The sequence below is a fragment of the Chroicocephalus ridibundus genome, chromosome 14, assembly GCF_963924245.1.
Source record: "Chroicocephalus ridibundus chromosome 14, bChrRid1.1, whole genome shotgun sequence".
NCBI lineage: Eukaryota > Metazoa > Chordata > Aves > Charadriiformes > Laridae > Chroicocephalus > Chroicocephalus ridibundus.
The window spans coordinates 7820634-7835823 of record NC_086297.1 but is presented as its reverse complement, the minus strand read 5'-3'; the positions used below and the strand labels follow the sequence as shown (position 1 = coordinate 7835823).

The following is a 15190-nucleotide window of genomic DNA, read 5'->3' as shown; positions in this document are numbered from 1 at the left end:
GTGGGTGAGAGAGGGCACAGAAGAGCGAGAGGAGCCTGGACAGTGCTGGGACATGGTGTTGAGCTGGGTCAGCCCCAGGAGTGGGGAGAGGCTCCCTGACCCCACAAGGAGACATTTTGGAGGTGCTGAGAGGGGCCCGCAGGTGCCAGCGGAGCAGCACGCCTCCTCGCCCGCCGGCGCTGGGTGATAGATCAACCCCCGGTATTCCAGGCAGCCGGCCGAAGGCGTTACTCACCCGGCCCAGGGCTGCGCTCAGCTCCGCCGGGCAGGAATGCCACGTGCTCAAACCGCCTTTCCCAGGGGAGGACCAGCCCTGCAGCCGGGGACAGTGTCCCCAAGCTGGGGCTGGCTTTGACTGTGTGTGCGATGGAGGGGAGGGGGCCAGGCACTGTGGGTTCCTCCTGGGTGGCTTTCCATGATAGCGGTGATGAGCAGGTCCCTGGCCCTCCCTCCCTGGACATTCTGCGGTCTACTGGAGCCGGAGGAGGATCACCATCCCTGGGTCACCAGGGGCTGGAGGAGGTGACATGGGATGGCTGCCTTTCTGAAGGGGACCGTAAGCTCCCTTCCTCACCCAGGGACAGATGATGCCAAGAGCTGTGCCCTGCCCTGACAGCAGGATAGGGCCACCTTGGGACTGAAGGCTAAAACAAAGCACCTTTTTACACTGTTTCTTCCTGAAAATTATCAGGTATGTAAGAAGGAGGAGGAGCTGGCAGCAATGGCCATCTCTCCTCAGATGTCCTCCCCACCAGCCCTGCCACTGGCAGAGCCTTCCCAAGGGGCTGAGGACAAAGTCCCCGGCGCTTCAGTGGGGCAGGGGATGGACACGGGAACCCACTCACAATATCACTGTGGATTTGTCTTCTGGAAAGGTAATTTGGTTGACTTCTTGCTATGGGAAAGGCAGACCTGCTGTTCGTGGGAAACAGGTTGTGGAGATGTTTTTTGCCACGGCTGACAGTGGGTTTTCTCCCCGTCTAGAGCAGATGGAGGGAAATCCTGAGTGGAAGTGGCTCAAGGGCCGGGGGAAGCCATAGGTCTACACACAGGCTGAACCTGGGGTGCTCCAAGGTGACTTTCCGTCAGCTCCAAGGACGCTGGTTTGACTCCTTTTTCCAACAAAATATGACTCTTAGCCACCCCTCTCCCAGAAAATTTCCCGGATTTCGAGAGGCATCACCTGTGCCATGTACCAGCAGGCAACATCCTGCTCGGGAATTGGGCTGCTGCTGGGCAGCGGGGCTATTCCAAGAACCGCCTTCGTCCTCGCTCAGTAAATCCTTCTATCAGCACCTTGCCTGGCTCAACCTGGCCACAGCCCAGCCGGAGACGTGGCTACGGGACAGCTCCTGTGTTTGCCAGTGGATCCAGTTGCCCACGGACTCCCCGGGCTGGCGGGTGCTGGGGTGGTGCCGGTGGCACCTCGTGAGCCCTCTACGCACTTCAGGGGAACCCTCTGGGCTGTGCCAAGTGCCCAGTGACGCTCGTCCTGCCACCACAAGCACCGTGGGAAGTCGGTCTTATCTCACCTTGCACCATGCTTGGCTTATTGTTGATTGTTCTTTTCCTATTCACCAAGAAAGGAGGAAAAAACGCTTACATTTTCTGTAGAACTGCTGAGTCTCTGCCCAGCAGCCCCTGATGTGGCTCTCCTGCGGCAGCAAGGGCCCTCCGGAAGGACAGTCCCAAATCCCGGCCATCCGATGGACCAAAAGAGCCCTTGATGGATGAGGTTTTAGGGCTGAGCTTTTGTTTTCTTTGCACCCAGGCTCGTCCCTGTGGTCCCTCTCCCCCTGTGCCCTCCCGCCCAGCGACTCCCAAAATTGTAGGACTGGCAACCCTGCAAACTCAGCAAGGGTGGTGAGGATGGCTCAGAGGACCCCAGGCCCCCTGAGCTGGTGACAGCAGCCCGTTCTACTTGCTACAGCAGCTCTACCACCCACAGTTAGCCCTAACCTGGTTTCTATTCTAAGCCTTATTTTTTTTTTTTTTTTTTCATGGGCCTCCTCCCTCTTTCGCTTTGCCCCACTTTGCCCTCCCGATGGCCAGCCCGGCTGCCGCTGACCCCGATCCTAGCGGGGCCTCACCAAAGTGGGTATTAAACTGCACCGGCGAGGTTTCTTGGGTCAGGGTGGCTCCTGCTTCCTCGGGCTGGGATTAAGGAGCAGGACCTTGGATCTGTCTGCAGCAGCTCTAGGTGGGAGGGGGAAAGCTGGAGGAACGGAGCTGGGGAGACTTTGCTTTTGTGGCAAAACCGGTTGCAGGATTAGCAGCTTTCCTGGCATTTGTCTCTTCCTAGGAGGCTGCAAAATACCAGTTTTCAGGATGCTGAGGATGGGGGACGTCTTCTTCACCCAGTGCTGCTGGCAGAGTTGGGGATGCATCCACGTGCCAGCCAGAGACGACCTGCAACCTCCTCTGGTCTCCTTCAGATATTCTCTTGGTGGACTGGGATCCGGAGCACCACTGCTCCAAAGGTATCATTAGAAGAGTCCCTGTTTTTCCAAGCTAACTGGTTTTATGGGTCCGGCCGTGCTGATGAAATACCTGCCAGGCGGTGTGTGAGTTATCCCTCTGGCTGGCAGGGTGCATCTGGGCGCTCGCCTTGAAGGAGAAACAAAAACTGCCCTCGGTGTGGAGGCAGGTTCTCAGGGCTCCAGTGGGCTGCCCATGCCCAGCGGGAAGGATGGGCTCTTCCCCAGGGGAAGGTGGGATCAGGGGACGCTCAGCCCCAGAGAGTCATTGCCCCTTGCCTGGGGCTGGGCTGCCCCATGTGTAATGGGCAGGGTGGACACACGGGGTATTGGCTGGATGTGTCCCCGGGCCTGGCAGGAGGATGGAGCCTGTCTGTGCCTGATGGAGCTGGGACAGCAGACCCCCTCCCCAGCCCCTCGGCTCAGCCGTCGCCTCCCCGCAGCAGCTGAAAGCAGGGAAGTAGGTTATGGCCGTGCGAGACCTGGGGAGATGGGGGTGCGTTCTTGGAGTCCGGCTGGATGTGGGCAGCCCTTTGGCTCCCGACCAAATTTCCAGCCCGAAGGAGTGACACAGTGTGTTGGCTTCCCACCCCGGCCGGGCGGCTCACTCCTTCCCAGGCTCTGCCTCCTGGGCACAGCGGGTTACGTCAGGGACCCGGCCGCCCTCAGCTCCCCTCCGGCCGGAGCGGCGAGGGAGCAGGCACCTGCGCCCAATTGCTGTTGGCACCCGGGGTGGCACCAACCCGCCGTGCTGGGGCAGAGCATGGTCCCGTGCTATCCCTGGTGCAGGGGCTGCATCGTGCAACCCCTCCCCTTGCTGATTAGAGCCATGCATGGGCTTCTTAATGAGCAGGGAGCTTTCCATCTTGCAGGCATTCCTGGTTTCCATGAATTCAACATCTCCTCCTGATCCTACAAAGGGCAGCGACAGAGTCACGATGCAGGTACTGGTCTGTGCCCGCCTTAGCTCTGGTTTCTTCAACTGGGCGAACGCAATGGCCCCACCAGGACATGTCTAAACATTCCCACAGGGAAAGGCAAGGGGGTCTTTGCCCTGAACTATCCCTTCCCTCCCAGCTCCTCTCCCTTCTGGCCTGTGAAGCCGGTGGTGGGAGCTGGCAGAGACACCTGGCCCCAAAAAGCAGCACAGACAGTGGTTCTGAGCTGCCCCAGCAAACGGTCCTCACTCGGTGACGGATCAGCCTGGGGCGCGAGTGCCAGGTAGCGCCGTCTCCGGCACAACCTCACCGGGGTCCTCGTCCTCCATCCACACGCTGCCATGTGCCGAGGAGGCTGGGAATGTCCCTCTTTCCTAGAGAGGGCAGAGGATGGAGCCTGGAGTTATCTGCCTGCGCCGAGCGGTAAAAGTTTCATGTGGGCGGCTGCCGGGGAGTCGCCGAATCGGGCGCCTGCCTGCGGGGACGTGTGCGTGGCCACCCCCGGTGGCTCTGGCCTGGGGGCTGGGAGGGCACCCGGGAGCAGGGGGGTCTGGGGTTGGGTAGTGCTGTGGTTACAAGTAAAAATGTATTTAATTTCTGAGGGCTGGAGGTGCAGCATTGCACCCAGGAGCATCTTTCTGATCACTGGCTGACGACGACGCTGAAGCAGTGGCCAGTTCCCTCCTTGGGAGCCATCGCTGCCAGGACGGGACACCCCAGCCCTTCAGGAGGGCTCGGCCATCCCTTTGTGGCACCACCGGCGGCAGGCTCGGCGTTTTGGAAGCAGAGTGGGATGGAGCCTGCGGCATCTCTGCCATGCGCCCGCATTGGGTAACACCTGGCCAGGCGGTGACGCCAGGGACCGAGGGGTGGGGGCAAGCAGTTTCGGTCGGGGCAAGAGCAGAGGCACCCAAACCAGTGATTACCTTCGCCCTGAGCTGCTAAGTGGAGGAAGTCTGTGATTAGTTGACACCTCCAGTCAGGCTTTGGAAATTAAGCTGGGCTGGAGCAGGGGGTGGATGACAACTGCTTTATTCACTGCTGATATATAAAACTGAAAACACGTTCTGGATACAGTATCGGGATATTCTGGCGGTGGTGGCTGAAAGGGCTCATGGTGGATACACAGTGAATCCCTGGGGGAATTTGGGGTGCTCGTGGGCAGGGGTGGGTTTTGGTTCTGTGACTCTGAGCCCTGGGCAGGGATGTCCAAGGGCTCAGGGCTGGGTTTTGTGCTGGTTTTCACGTGCAATTGGCTTTGAATAAATCTCCTGCACCAGCTGCAGCTGTGGGTCTCACCCGGCCCTGCAGCCTGGGGATGGCAGGGACTTACACCCGGGGCTTGTCCCTGGGCTTCAGCATTCTGATGTTTGCAGATGGCTACTGAAAAGGGGAGAAGGGAGAGGGCTGTGTTCCCTCTGTGGGGTAGCTGATGCCAGGCATGTGTCCGACCTCACGCAAGGAGAGCCTCCTGCTCTGCACAGGCAGTCCCATGGGTCCATCCCCGCTCTGCAGGCGGGGGATGCTCATGGTCCATCCTTGCGGCACAGCAGCACCCCGGTCTGGCCAGGACATGGAGGACCACCGTCCTGACCACAGAGCCAGGAGGGCTCAGGACCTGCTGCACCACGTGGCCCCTAAATCTCGCGGCATGGAGGAGCTAAGGTGACTTCTCCATACCTGGCTGCTGCTGGGAGATAAATTCCAGCTCTTCTCACCATGGGGTGAACATTGTTGAGGTTTAGCAGGGCAATCCCCAGTGGGTGACACCCCAGCACCCGTCAGGGGGTCAAACAGGGATGAGGAAGATATGTCAGCAATGCAAAGATGGTGTGAATGACACTGGGGGTGTGGGGCTTGCACCCGATTTCTGGCTGGGCAATGCCTTTTGTGGGGCTCTGCCATTCAGCCGCTTTCCTCCTGAGGTGCCAGGGCAGCACGAGGCGGCATTGGACCAACACAGAGTCTGGATGAGACCATCAGCCTCCGACCGTGGTGCCTCTCCGGCAGCCTGAGCATGACCTGGGACGGGGCAGAGTGGCTTTGCCTGCCCCGTCTCGCCACCAGCCGGTCTGTGCCACGCCAGCCGGTGCAAACAGATCAGCCAGATTAGCCAGCACTGGGATCCAGTTTCTTCCCGGAGCTGCTGAGCACGAGCGGGAAGTTTTCCATCACCTGAAGTGGCTTGTTTGTGCCCTGCAAACAGTGAGACGTCCCGGGCTGGGTATTTACTCAAGGTTAAAAGCATGGCCTTGCCACGTCCTGGCGGGGCTGGGAACACGTGGGCTACCAAACGGCCCCAGCTGGATCCAGCATCTTGCTGCCCCCACCAGCTCTGTCCCAGCCTGGCACCACCATGATGGGCACAGACACCCCTCATGGCAAGGGGACCCCAGGGAGAAGCTGCAGCTGCACCCGGGGTCTTGGTCCCTGGGAGGGGACGTTGCACCCCATGGGCCGGGGCTGGGTGTCTGTGCCACCCCCAGCACCCATCGAGAGCTCCTTGCCCTGGCTTTGTGGATCAGGCTGGGTGATGCTTTTTGGGAGCCCACCAGCCTGGGGCTAAACATCCCGAGCTTTTGGCAAAACGACAGCGAGAGCAGCAGTTATGCGGAGCTGTGACTCCCTCTGGTGCCTGCCCCGAGGCTCCCGAGCTTGTCCTTCGCCCTTTCTTCACCCCACAGCCCCAGGGATGGAGAGTTTGGGGTGCCCTGGCTGGCCGTGGGGCACCCCCAGTGTGGGTGGGTGGGCGAGCAGGGCCGGGGCCAAGTCCCCGGTTTGGCAGTGGGCACGGGAACTGCTTGGCCACAGATGTGCCAAGCACCCTTCTGCCAAGGCCTGAATTTGGGGGTGACGGAGCTGTTTTCGGGGGTGATGGAGGCAGGGCTCTGCCTGCAGATGGAGCTCCTCGCTCGGCCGTCGGGCTCAGGGAGAGGGTTGGGGTGAGGTGTTAAACCCCACCAATTTCTCCTCCTTGAGGACCCCGTGGCTCTGACAGACCCCAAAATGAAAAGAGGATGGTGCTTAAGCTCTCCCTGCTGGGAAGGGGATGGTGGTAATTAGTCTCTCAATAAGTTAATTACCCAAATGTGCTTGGCCTGAAAGTGGGGGGGGGAACCCCACCCAAACCCAGGTGTTAAAAAAGCGAATCTCTGCTGCCCCAGCAGCGCTGGGGAAGGAGGAATGGCTGTTTTGGGGTGTCTGGCTGCAGAGGTGCTGATGGTGCCCCACTGCAGCCTGGTCCTTCCTCTCCTGGAGGAGGAGGAGGAGGGTCTGGAGGATGGGTGGCCATAGGGGCTGTCGAACCACTCCTGGGTTTGGGGCTGGAAATGGCCCCTTTAGGGGCTGCAGTGGGCTCTGCCCCATGGGCTGGGGGAACCCGGGGGGGTCAATGGGTAGCAGTTGTGGCTGCTGTGTCCTGCCAGCCTGGCATGTGTGCCCATTCTGAAATGTCCCATTTTTCCCCTCATTTGGGAGCAGTGACGTGGGAGGATCCTGCTGGGGTCCAGGTCTGGCCTTTCCAGGTTTTTTTCCAGGTCTCGGTCCTGGGGGCAGAGGGGCTGGCGGTCGGACAAGGGCAGTGTTGGGGGTCTGATCCTGGGGGCTCTCTCGGGGCTGGCAGCTGCCTGCAGGGCAGCGGGGGCTGCCCGTGGGACCCCCGCGCTGCCCGGGGAGAGGGACGGATGCGGCGTTGGCAGCAAGAGCTCACTGCTCCGGGGATTATGCTGATCCCTCCAGCCGCTCTGCTGCACCGAAGGATTTCTGAGTCTTTAATGTGTTTTTCCTGCTAAATTGGAGGTGTTTGCGTCCACGGTGCAAGGGCCGAGTCAGCATTTGCTTTCATCCCTGAAATCTTAGTGGGGTCAGTAGGTTTGCACAGCTTGGCCTGCGCGTGGTGGAAAATCAGATGTAAATCGGGGTTTAAAAGTTCATTTCAAAAATGGAGCTCTGCAAGGCAGCAAAGAAGCAGATTTAGGGCTACAAGCCTGAATTTTCCGTCCCTCCTTATGGCTTTGCAGACTCTCCTTACGGCTGCTGCTCCTCCATGGGCATCGTGAATCCCACCTTTGCTGCAGCTCGAAGCAGGAGGCTTTTATGGGTTTGTTGCTTTTCCCCAGAAGCCAAAACTCAGCCTCTCCCGTGTTGTTTTCAACCCACAATTTCTTCTCTTTTCCCAGCTGTCCCTGGTCCCAGCGGTGGCATGGGACCGAGCGATGCCACATGCCTGCCTCTGCCCGTGCGCACCGGCACGCTTGCCACTGGCTGCGGTGGGATCCTGATGGCTCATGTTGGTCTTGGATGTGGGGCTGATCCCCACCTCCTCCTCCTCCTCCTCCTCGGCTGCTGCCACATAACCAGTTCTGCCCCGTTCTGCCCTTGTGCAATGGCAGCTCCGCCACCACTCACCTTTGGCCACACCGAGCAGCAGCCTGGCACCCTTGGCGCAGGGCTTTGTCACCGTCCCTCGTGGTGACGTCCTAGGGGTGATGAAGGTAACAGGCGTCGTTCAGGACCGGACCCACTCAGCCCGGCTCCCTTTGGGTCCGACACCCACCTCCCCCCAGCCCCGCAGCACCCATGGGTGCTCTCCCCGGCCGCGGGCTTCCCTCGCTAACGAGCGGGTGATGAAAGCCACGCTGCCTATCGGAATGAATCACCCACCTGGCTGCAGCTTGCTGGGCTTCGGATGCCGCTTTGATTCGTTAGTGTCCCTGGCTCTGGAAATGATCTTTCATAATACAAGCTCTTACACCAGAAATGAAACCTCAGCAGGTCTCTAACACACCCTCAGCTCTGCCCCTTTTGCAGTAGGTGTGATTTTTTTTTTGTTTCTATTTTTTATTAATTTTTTTCCCAGGGTACGGTGACAATTCCCTGGGGCTTGGTGCAACCTGGGCGTGAGGTTTGCTTTCCTGCGGCTTGCTGCAGTGATGTGCTGTTACTGGAGGCGCTGAGCCTGTCCCAGTTTGGGCACCCCAGTGATGGGTATAGCAAACCTGCCTTGCCTGTGGACTTGCTAGATGTCGGTGTTCATCAAGGCTTCGGTGGATCAGTTGAGCTGATTCGGGTTCTGGTTAGGAGGAATAATAAATCAAGAAGAAATTCCGCGCCCCAGCAAGAAGTGATGTGTTTTTAGCCTTTCTGGGTAAAGAAATGGGGCTCAGGAAGTGCCAGTCTGTGCACAGGCGTCCCCAAAGCTTTCAGGGTGTGTGTGCTGTGTGTGGGTGATTAGTCATGAGGCAGCGACGGAAAAGGGAGGAAATTCTTGGGAAATTCCTGAAAACAGCCCAGGAGAGAGAAGGGACAGTGTGCGGGGGAGTCAGGGCCGGGTGCGATGGCTGCTGGGCAGAGATTGGGGGTGACCAGGTCCCCTGTGGGTGTCCCTGGGCTCAATGTCCCCCTCCACAGCAGGGAGGAGGGTGCTGAGCAGACAGGCAGGCGCAGGCAGACGCGCAGCCATGCACTGGCCCTTCCTTCCCACGGCCCGCTCCTTGCTCTGGAAAAGGCCGGTTTTCTCCCCAAAACGGCTCCCTGGCGGGATAGGCAATATTTGCTCCCCCTCCTCGGCAGAAGCGAAACCCTATCCCTGTCCTCTGCGTTCCGCTTGGGTTTCTCGGAGCTATTTCTGGCACTCAGCTCCTGCTCCTCCAGCGTTTCCACTGCCTCTCTCCATCTTTTCTTTTCGGCTCCTTCCCTCCTCCGCCCGCCCTCGCCTCCCCGTGCCCTTGGCCGAGCGTCCTCCCCGCGGCCCCGCCGCGATGGCCGCCCCCCGAAAGGGGCCGCCGAGGCGGATTATTGCCATCGCTAATCTGCATTCGCCCTCCTCCCCGTCCTCCCCCGCTCCTCCCTTCTCCAAATCGCTGCTGCTCGGCACCGGCGTGCGGTGTCGCACGGGCTGGCCGCCCGCCCCGAGAGGGCCGGCGTGGGGAGAGGCGCCGCGGCGGGGCCGGCGTGAGTAGGGGGCTGCGGTGGCCGGGGGCTGGCCGGGGCGTCCCCGGGGAGGGAGGCCGGGTGGCTCTGCCGCTGTCTCCGCTGGCCGCCTCCTCCTCGGGTTGTTTATTTTTTTTCCACCCCTGCCCTTCCCGTGTCCTTCGGCGGCAGCGGGAGCGGGGAAGCCTGTCCGCAGCGGTCGGGGTGCTGTCGGGGGGCGGGGGGGTGTCCCCTGTGGGTGCTCCCCAACCCTGCGTGGGCTCTGCTCGGCAGGGAGATGCCGCTGGAGGATGGGGACCCGGCGAGGTGGAGGGGACAGCAGGTCAACGGCGAGGTGAGCGGGACCCCCCACCCCCGGGGGACGGGGGACCCCCCTCCCCGGGGCACAGCAGCTCCCGACGGCAGCAGGAGGGAGGCGATGGCAGAGGACTGGGAGCCGGGGCCAGCGCTGGGTGACAGGGACGTGACGCCCGGGGGGGTCCTGCAGCGAGCGGGGCAGGAGCCGGGCCGGCGTGAGGAAGCCTTGATGGCCGAGCTCTCGGAGCTGGTGCAGAAGGTGGTGAAGAGCAGCAGCTGGTGGGAACGGCACGGTGTGGACATCAGCATCCTCGCCTGCAGCTTCCTCCTGCTCCCGGCAGGTAACACGGCTCAGCGCCCCCCCCAAACCGTGTCTGGGGGTTCTGGGGGGGCATGGGGGGGTGTGTCTCGCTTCCTCCTCACGGCTTTTGTACCGCTGGTACAACTTCATTTGTGCTGGAAACCTATTAGCAGCCTATTAAGCCTGTAACAAAGCCACAATAACCCCTTCACCCTGTGCCATGGGGTACCTTGCCCCCGCTGGGAACCCACAGCAGGTGACAATGGCACCCAGGGTACAGCCTGGGGTGAGGGCACAGTGCCCGGGCAGATGGGCACAGGGCAGGATGGGGAGCGACGTGCCCCATCTGTGCCCTGCCACGGAGCAGGGAAACCCTTGTGGTTTTGGTGCTGGTGGCCCACACGTGGTGGGTGCAGGTGGGCACAGGGGACCGTGGTGGGAAAGCTGCAGCTGGTGCCTTCTCTTGCTTTTGAACTCCGGGGGATGCTGAAATCCTGGCAGGGTCATATCCGTCACCAGCAGGGTCCTAATCGGAGCTGCGGGATGGGACCTGGCACCAGCAGCACCCATTCCATCGTGGCTGGAAGTGCCCAAACCTTCAGCACGATGGCGAGCGTGGCTGGTCCAGCCACGCAGGGCGGTGCGGAGGGAAGCTTCCCAGCTTAGGCACTTTAAGTACTTGTAACTACGTCTGAAAAACAGGTTTAGGACAGCAGCTAACACGCTTGGGTGTAGCAACACCTCCAGCCCGGCTCGGAGGTAAGGAGGGCTGCAACATGAGTGCGTGGCCGAGCTCCTGCCCAGCTGGTTTCTCCACAGGGTTCCTGTGCCTGCGGTCAGCCCAGGCCATCCCTTTCCTGGCGGGTGTCCTCACCCTCGGCGTGGTGCATCACACCCTGACCGTGAAGGGCAGCCACCTGGCCAGCCACAATGCCTTGACTGAGTCCAAGTCCTGGGGCAAAGTGTGGGCCGTCTTCTTCATCGAGGTGAGTGTGGCCAGGGGATTCAGGTGGCAGCTCCCCACAGAAGACCCATCGGCATCTTGACAGCACCCTAAGCCCTTCAGGAACAGCCACAAGAGAACAAGATGGCTCCGAACCCTTCCTGACCCATGTGCAGGAGAGTTAAATGAAAAGCAACACTACACCAGGGAGCACCAGGAACATCCCTGCTTGTGGAGCTTTGCCTAGAGGCAGCGGGGCAGGGGCTGAACCCCTGATTGGGGACAGCCCCTGTGATGTGCTGGGCTGTGGGGGTTTGTGTTGATCCCCTTGGCCGCGGGGCTGCAGAGCAGGATAACGCATTGTGGGGAACGGTGGGAATCGTTTCCAGTGCTTAACTCTTAAGAAATCCTTTTCCAGACTGGTTTGGAGCCTGTGGGGTGCAGAACATCTCCCCTGGGTGCTTCTTTCTGGGTGCAGAGCATCTACCCCGGGTGCCTCTCCCACGAGCCCAAGCCAAGCAGTTCTCAACCCTGGTGCTGTGGCTGTAGCATCACCTCTCCTTTTTCTTCCCTCCCAGCTCTGCTCAGCCTTCACAGCCGAGCAGGCCACCTACAACCATGTGAAGATCCACCATGGCTACACCAATGTCATCGGCCTGGGGGACTCCAGCACCTGGAAGCTTCCTTTCCTGAACCGCTACGTCTACATGTTCATCGCTCCTCTCGCGGTGCCCATCATAACCCCTCTGGTTGCTCTTGGTACGTGGCCCAACTGCCTTGGGACGGGGTGTTGGGTATGGTGAGCTCGTCACTGTCCGGGTTTCACCCCACCAAAGGGTCCTGCTTTGGAGGCATCGCATTAACTACGTATGGTAACTACCTACCAGCCTAAGGCATGACACAGGGCTGCAGTGGAGGCAGGTGATGCTGCATCTGCTCCAGGGGAGGCATTGATGCATCTCTCCATTCTGCTGGTGCTCAGAAAACACTTCACTTTTTCCTATGTTGTGTCAAGAGTTGAACGCTCTGGCAAAAGCCATCATGAGCCTGAAGCACCCCAAATTTGCTCTCCTGTAATTCAGACCCTTGGCCGTAGCAGGTTTCAGTGTCACACATAGGTCTCTGACTGGTCAGAGCATCACACGGGGTGCGTTTGGTGACTATGGGGTGGAGGCACGGAGGTCTCTGGGGGCCGGGACACAATGAGCTCGGGCAGACAAAGCGGCGACTCGGGGGAAATAACGGTGCCAGCAAACGACTGGGGAGAAGAGCCAAGAAAGTGGTAAGAGGCTGAAGAAGCCCAGTCCGTCGGGCAATGCCAAAACACAGACAATGACTTGGCAAGTTGTAAGAAGTGAAGATGCAGCCAAACCCCTGTGTGATGATGGACCCTCTGAGGGGGCAGCAGGTCAGCAGGGCTGGGGGGTTTGGGCCAACCTGGAGGATGGGGAAAGGCAGATGAAGAATGGTATGGAATGGGATGGGCTGTAGGGTTATCAGCGTGCCGGGCAGCCTGGCCGCAGGAGCAGCGGTGGTGGGGAAGCATCAGCACCTTGCCCATGGGCTGCCTCTTCTTCCTTGTGCAGATTTGTTGAGGAACGTGGAGTGGAAAGCAGCTCTCCGGACCCTCTGCTGCATGTTTCTGGGTCTTTACTGCCATTACTGGCTGCTTCTCAACGTCTCGGGCTTCCAGTCGCCGTGGTCTGCCCTGCTCTGCATGCTGCTCACCCGCTCCCTCCTGGCCCATCCCTACATCCACGTCAACATATTCCAGGTAGAGACCCGAAGCTCAGAGGTGTCCCGATGGTGCTGGAGATAGGCCAGCCACCACCCAGCGCTGGTGACATAGCCCTGACGCTGACAGCTGGAGCTTGTGTCAGCTTAAAAGGCAAGCGGCCTTGGCTGTCACCTCCCTGGTGCCGATGTCGTCATGGGGAGGTCAGGCTGGTGGTGCTGGGATGGAGAGTGGTGGCCCTGGGAGAACGTCAGGGCAGATGGGTGTGAAGGGATGGAGCATGATGTCCCTGGCTTGCAGGGCTGGGGGGGTGGTGTGTTTGCAGGTGTAGGTGCAGTTGGTGTTGCAGGTCCTGGGGTGGCCAGAGGCTGGCGGCACAAAGCGCATGGGGGTTGGGGGACAGAGCCCGGGCGCTCCTCAGTGGCTCCATGGACAGACGAGTGCAGGATGGAGTGACTTCAGGGACAAAGCCAGCTCTGGGGTTGGCAGCCAAACCCCAAGATGTGGCTCAGCCTGGCTGGCGCCTCCGTGCCCTTGCATGGCCGGAGCCATGCTCTGCTCTGCCGGGAAGGGGCTGAGGGGGTGGCGGGTACCACAGGGTCCCCACCTCCCTCTCCCGCAGCACATCGGCCTCCCCATGTTCGCGGCCGATCGGAAACCCAAGCGGATCCACCTCATGAGCCTGGGCGTCCTCAACCTGCCCCGCAACGCCCTGCTCGACTGGTCCTTCGGCCACTCGCTCATCAGCTGCCACGTGGAGCATCACCTCTTCCCCAGCCTCTCCGACAACATGTGCCTGAAGGTGAGACAACCTCACGGGGCGGACGAGCGTGTTGGGAGGTGACACGGGGACAAGATCGTCCATCTCCCCGCTGGGCTGCTGCAAGCCATCTCCTCTCCCTGCCACCGGACCTCTCTGTGCCGCTCCCCCTGTGCTAGAGACCTCTCGCTGCTTCACATCAGCCCCTAACCCACCTCCCTCCATCCCAGCTCCTGTTTCTCCCTCGTTTCCACTCCCTGCACCTTTCCCGGTCCGGAATCCAGCCTGCAGCAACCTCCCAGCAGCCTGGGATCCTCCTGACTCATCCCTTGGGAAAGCACCTCGTGTGCCACGCTGTCTGACGCTCGTTGCAGCCGTCGTCCAGGCAAATCCCCCTATAATTTTGGTCGTGCCCTTACTTGTTGCTCCGAGGTGTGGGGTGTGTTGAAAACGTGGGCTCCGAGCGCTGCCCCGGCTCAAGGGGATCCCAAGGCAGGTCCGTGCGCTGCCCTTCAGCGCTTATTTTGCGCTTATTTTCAGCCTGAAGCCGGGGGGAAAATTAAGTAATAGTAATAGCAAGAGCGGGAGCACCAGGGGGTTTCAGGTCGCGGCCTTTGCTGGAGCTCGCGGGGCCGGTAGGACCTGCCTCCCACAAAGGGGTGTTGCAGGGAAGGGGTAATTAAGCTGGTGGCAGCCTCCCCGCTGCGCGCTGAGCCGGCTGTACGGCACGTGGGGATAACCATGGGTGCAAGTGATGAGCATGCGTGACTGGCCCTCGTTAAAGCCTCGTTAGGGCACCTCTCCTAATCTAGAGCCCTGCAAAGGTGTTTTGCCAGGGTGAGCTTCCCGTGTTGCTGCAATTGGAAACCACCTCGCTCTTAATTTTCACAGCAAAGGTGTTACAGCTGGTGCTCCATCTCCAGCCCCACGTGGGACGGGTTTTCTGGGCACGTCGTGGGGAGCTCGGCGATGCCTCCGGCTGGGAACCTTGTACAAACGCCAGGACGTCCCACGTGGAGGTGACTCTGCCTTTGCTTTTGCAGATCAAACCCGTCGTCTCCCAGTACCTGAAGCAGAAGAAGCTGCCGTACAACGAGGACACCTACGCCTCCAGGCTCCGGCTCTTCCTGCAGAGATACGAGGAGCTGATGGTCCACGCTCCCCCCATAACGGAGCTGGTGGGCATCCAGTGAGGACGGGGCCCCAGGACTCGGGGGGGCTGTTTCCCACAGGGCACTCGCAGCAGGGACGGTTTCAGCAGGACGGGGGGGGGACGGACACACGCCTCCATAAAGCCAGCGCGTAGGAAATGTCTCTCCCCGATGTCTTGCTTTTGGCTAGACCGTGATGCATGGAGCCACCGCAGGAGGAGAGCTGGGCCGTGCAATGCTGGGGACAGAAAAAGGGGTGTCCCTCCCCCAAGTTATTCCCAGCCAGGGCTTAATTTTATCCACTCTGCTTTCACGCTTGGGGAGAGGAACTCCCCGTCTGCTGGCTGGGGCCTCCCTGCAGCAGGTCCGGGGGGATGCGGCTGGGAATGCGGCACCATGTCCGGGGCATCCAGAGCCGGTTCCCGGCTGAAAGGTGCCGGGATCTGTAGGATGGGGCTGCAAAAGTGTGGTCGGGGGCTCAGGGAAGGGGTGGATCGCGAGGGAGGGGGCTGTGTCACTGCTGCCTGCGCTTTGCCTGACTTTGGGGTAAATCAGTCCCCTCTAGGAACAGCGATTTGATAAATTCAGCCTTAACACGTTGAAGTGGATCTTCTTTATTACGGAGTTTTGTTGCTGGAGCAAGTCGTACTGGTATTC

General features: G+C 60.4%; 1 protein-coding gene and 1 long non-coding RNA gene across 3 annotated transcripts; one reads left to right on the top strand and one right to left on the bottom strand.

Moving 5' to 3' along the window:
* Positions 1-4485: 4485 nt before the first annotated feature.
* On the bottom strand, positions 4486-8132 carry LOC134523461 (uncharacterized). The gene is made up of 3 exons (XR_010073334.1): positions 8078-8132; positions 7823-7893; positions 4486-5611 (listed from the first exon to the last, which is right to left on the bottom strand). It is a non-coding gene; the product is annotated as an uncharacterized LOC134523461 (long non-coding RNA).
* Positions 8133-9234: 1102 nt separating this feature from the next.
* Positions 9235-15076, top strand: FADS6 (fatty acid desaturase 6). Of its 2 annotated transcripts, XM_063352389.1 has the most exons (8): positions 9235-9367; positions 9620-9680; positions 9834-9984; positions 10764-10930; positions 11466-11646; positions 12474-12661; positions 13245-13424; positions 14426-15076. In XM_063352389.1, exons 2-8 carry the CDS (start codon positions 9624-9626, stop codon positions 14573-14575), a joined length of 1074 nt encoding a protein of 357 aa, XP_063208459.1. In that variant the 5' UTR covers positions 9235-9367; positions 9620-9623; the 3' UTR covers positions 14576-15076. The 2 variants fall into 2 exon arrangements, with proteins under 2 accessions (XP_063208459.1, XP_063208458.1); XM_063352388.1 differs by having other exon boundaries at positions 9263-9367; positions 9620-9984; positions 14426-15071.
* The last annotated feature ends 114 nt before the right edge of the window (positions 15077-15190 follow it).

Excerpts from the sequence above, each read along its gene's own strand:
- FADS6 (XM_063352388.1), top strand. The coding sequence starts at position 9,624 with ATGCCGCTGGAGGATGGGGACCCGGCGAGGTGGAGGGGACAGCAGGTC. Across the intron at positions 10,931-11,465 it reads GGGCCGTCTTCTTCATCGAG|CTCTGCTCAGCCTTCACAGC; the intron begins GTGAGTGTGGCC and ends CTTCCCTCCCAG. Across the intron at positions 12,662-13,244 it reads TCCACGTCAACATATTCCAG|CACATCGGCCTCCCCATGTT; the intron begins GTAGAGACCCGA and ends CCTCTCCCGCAG.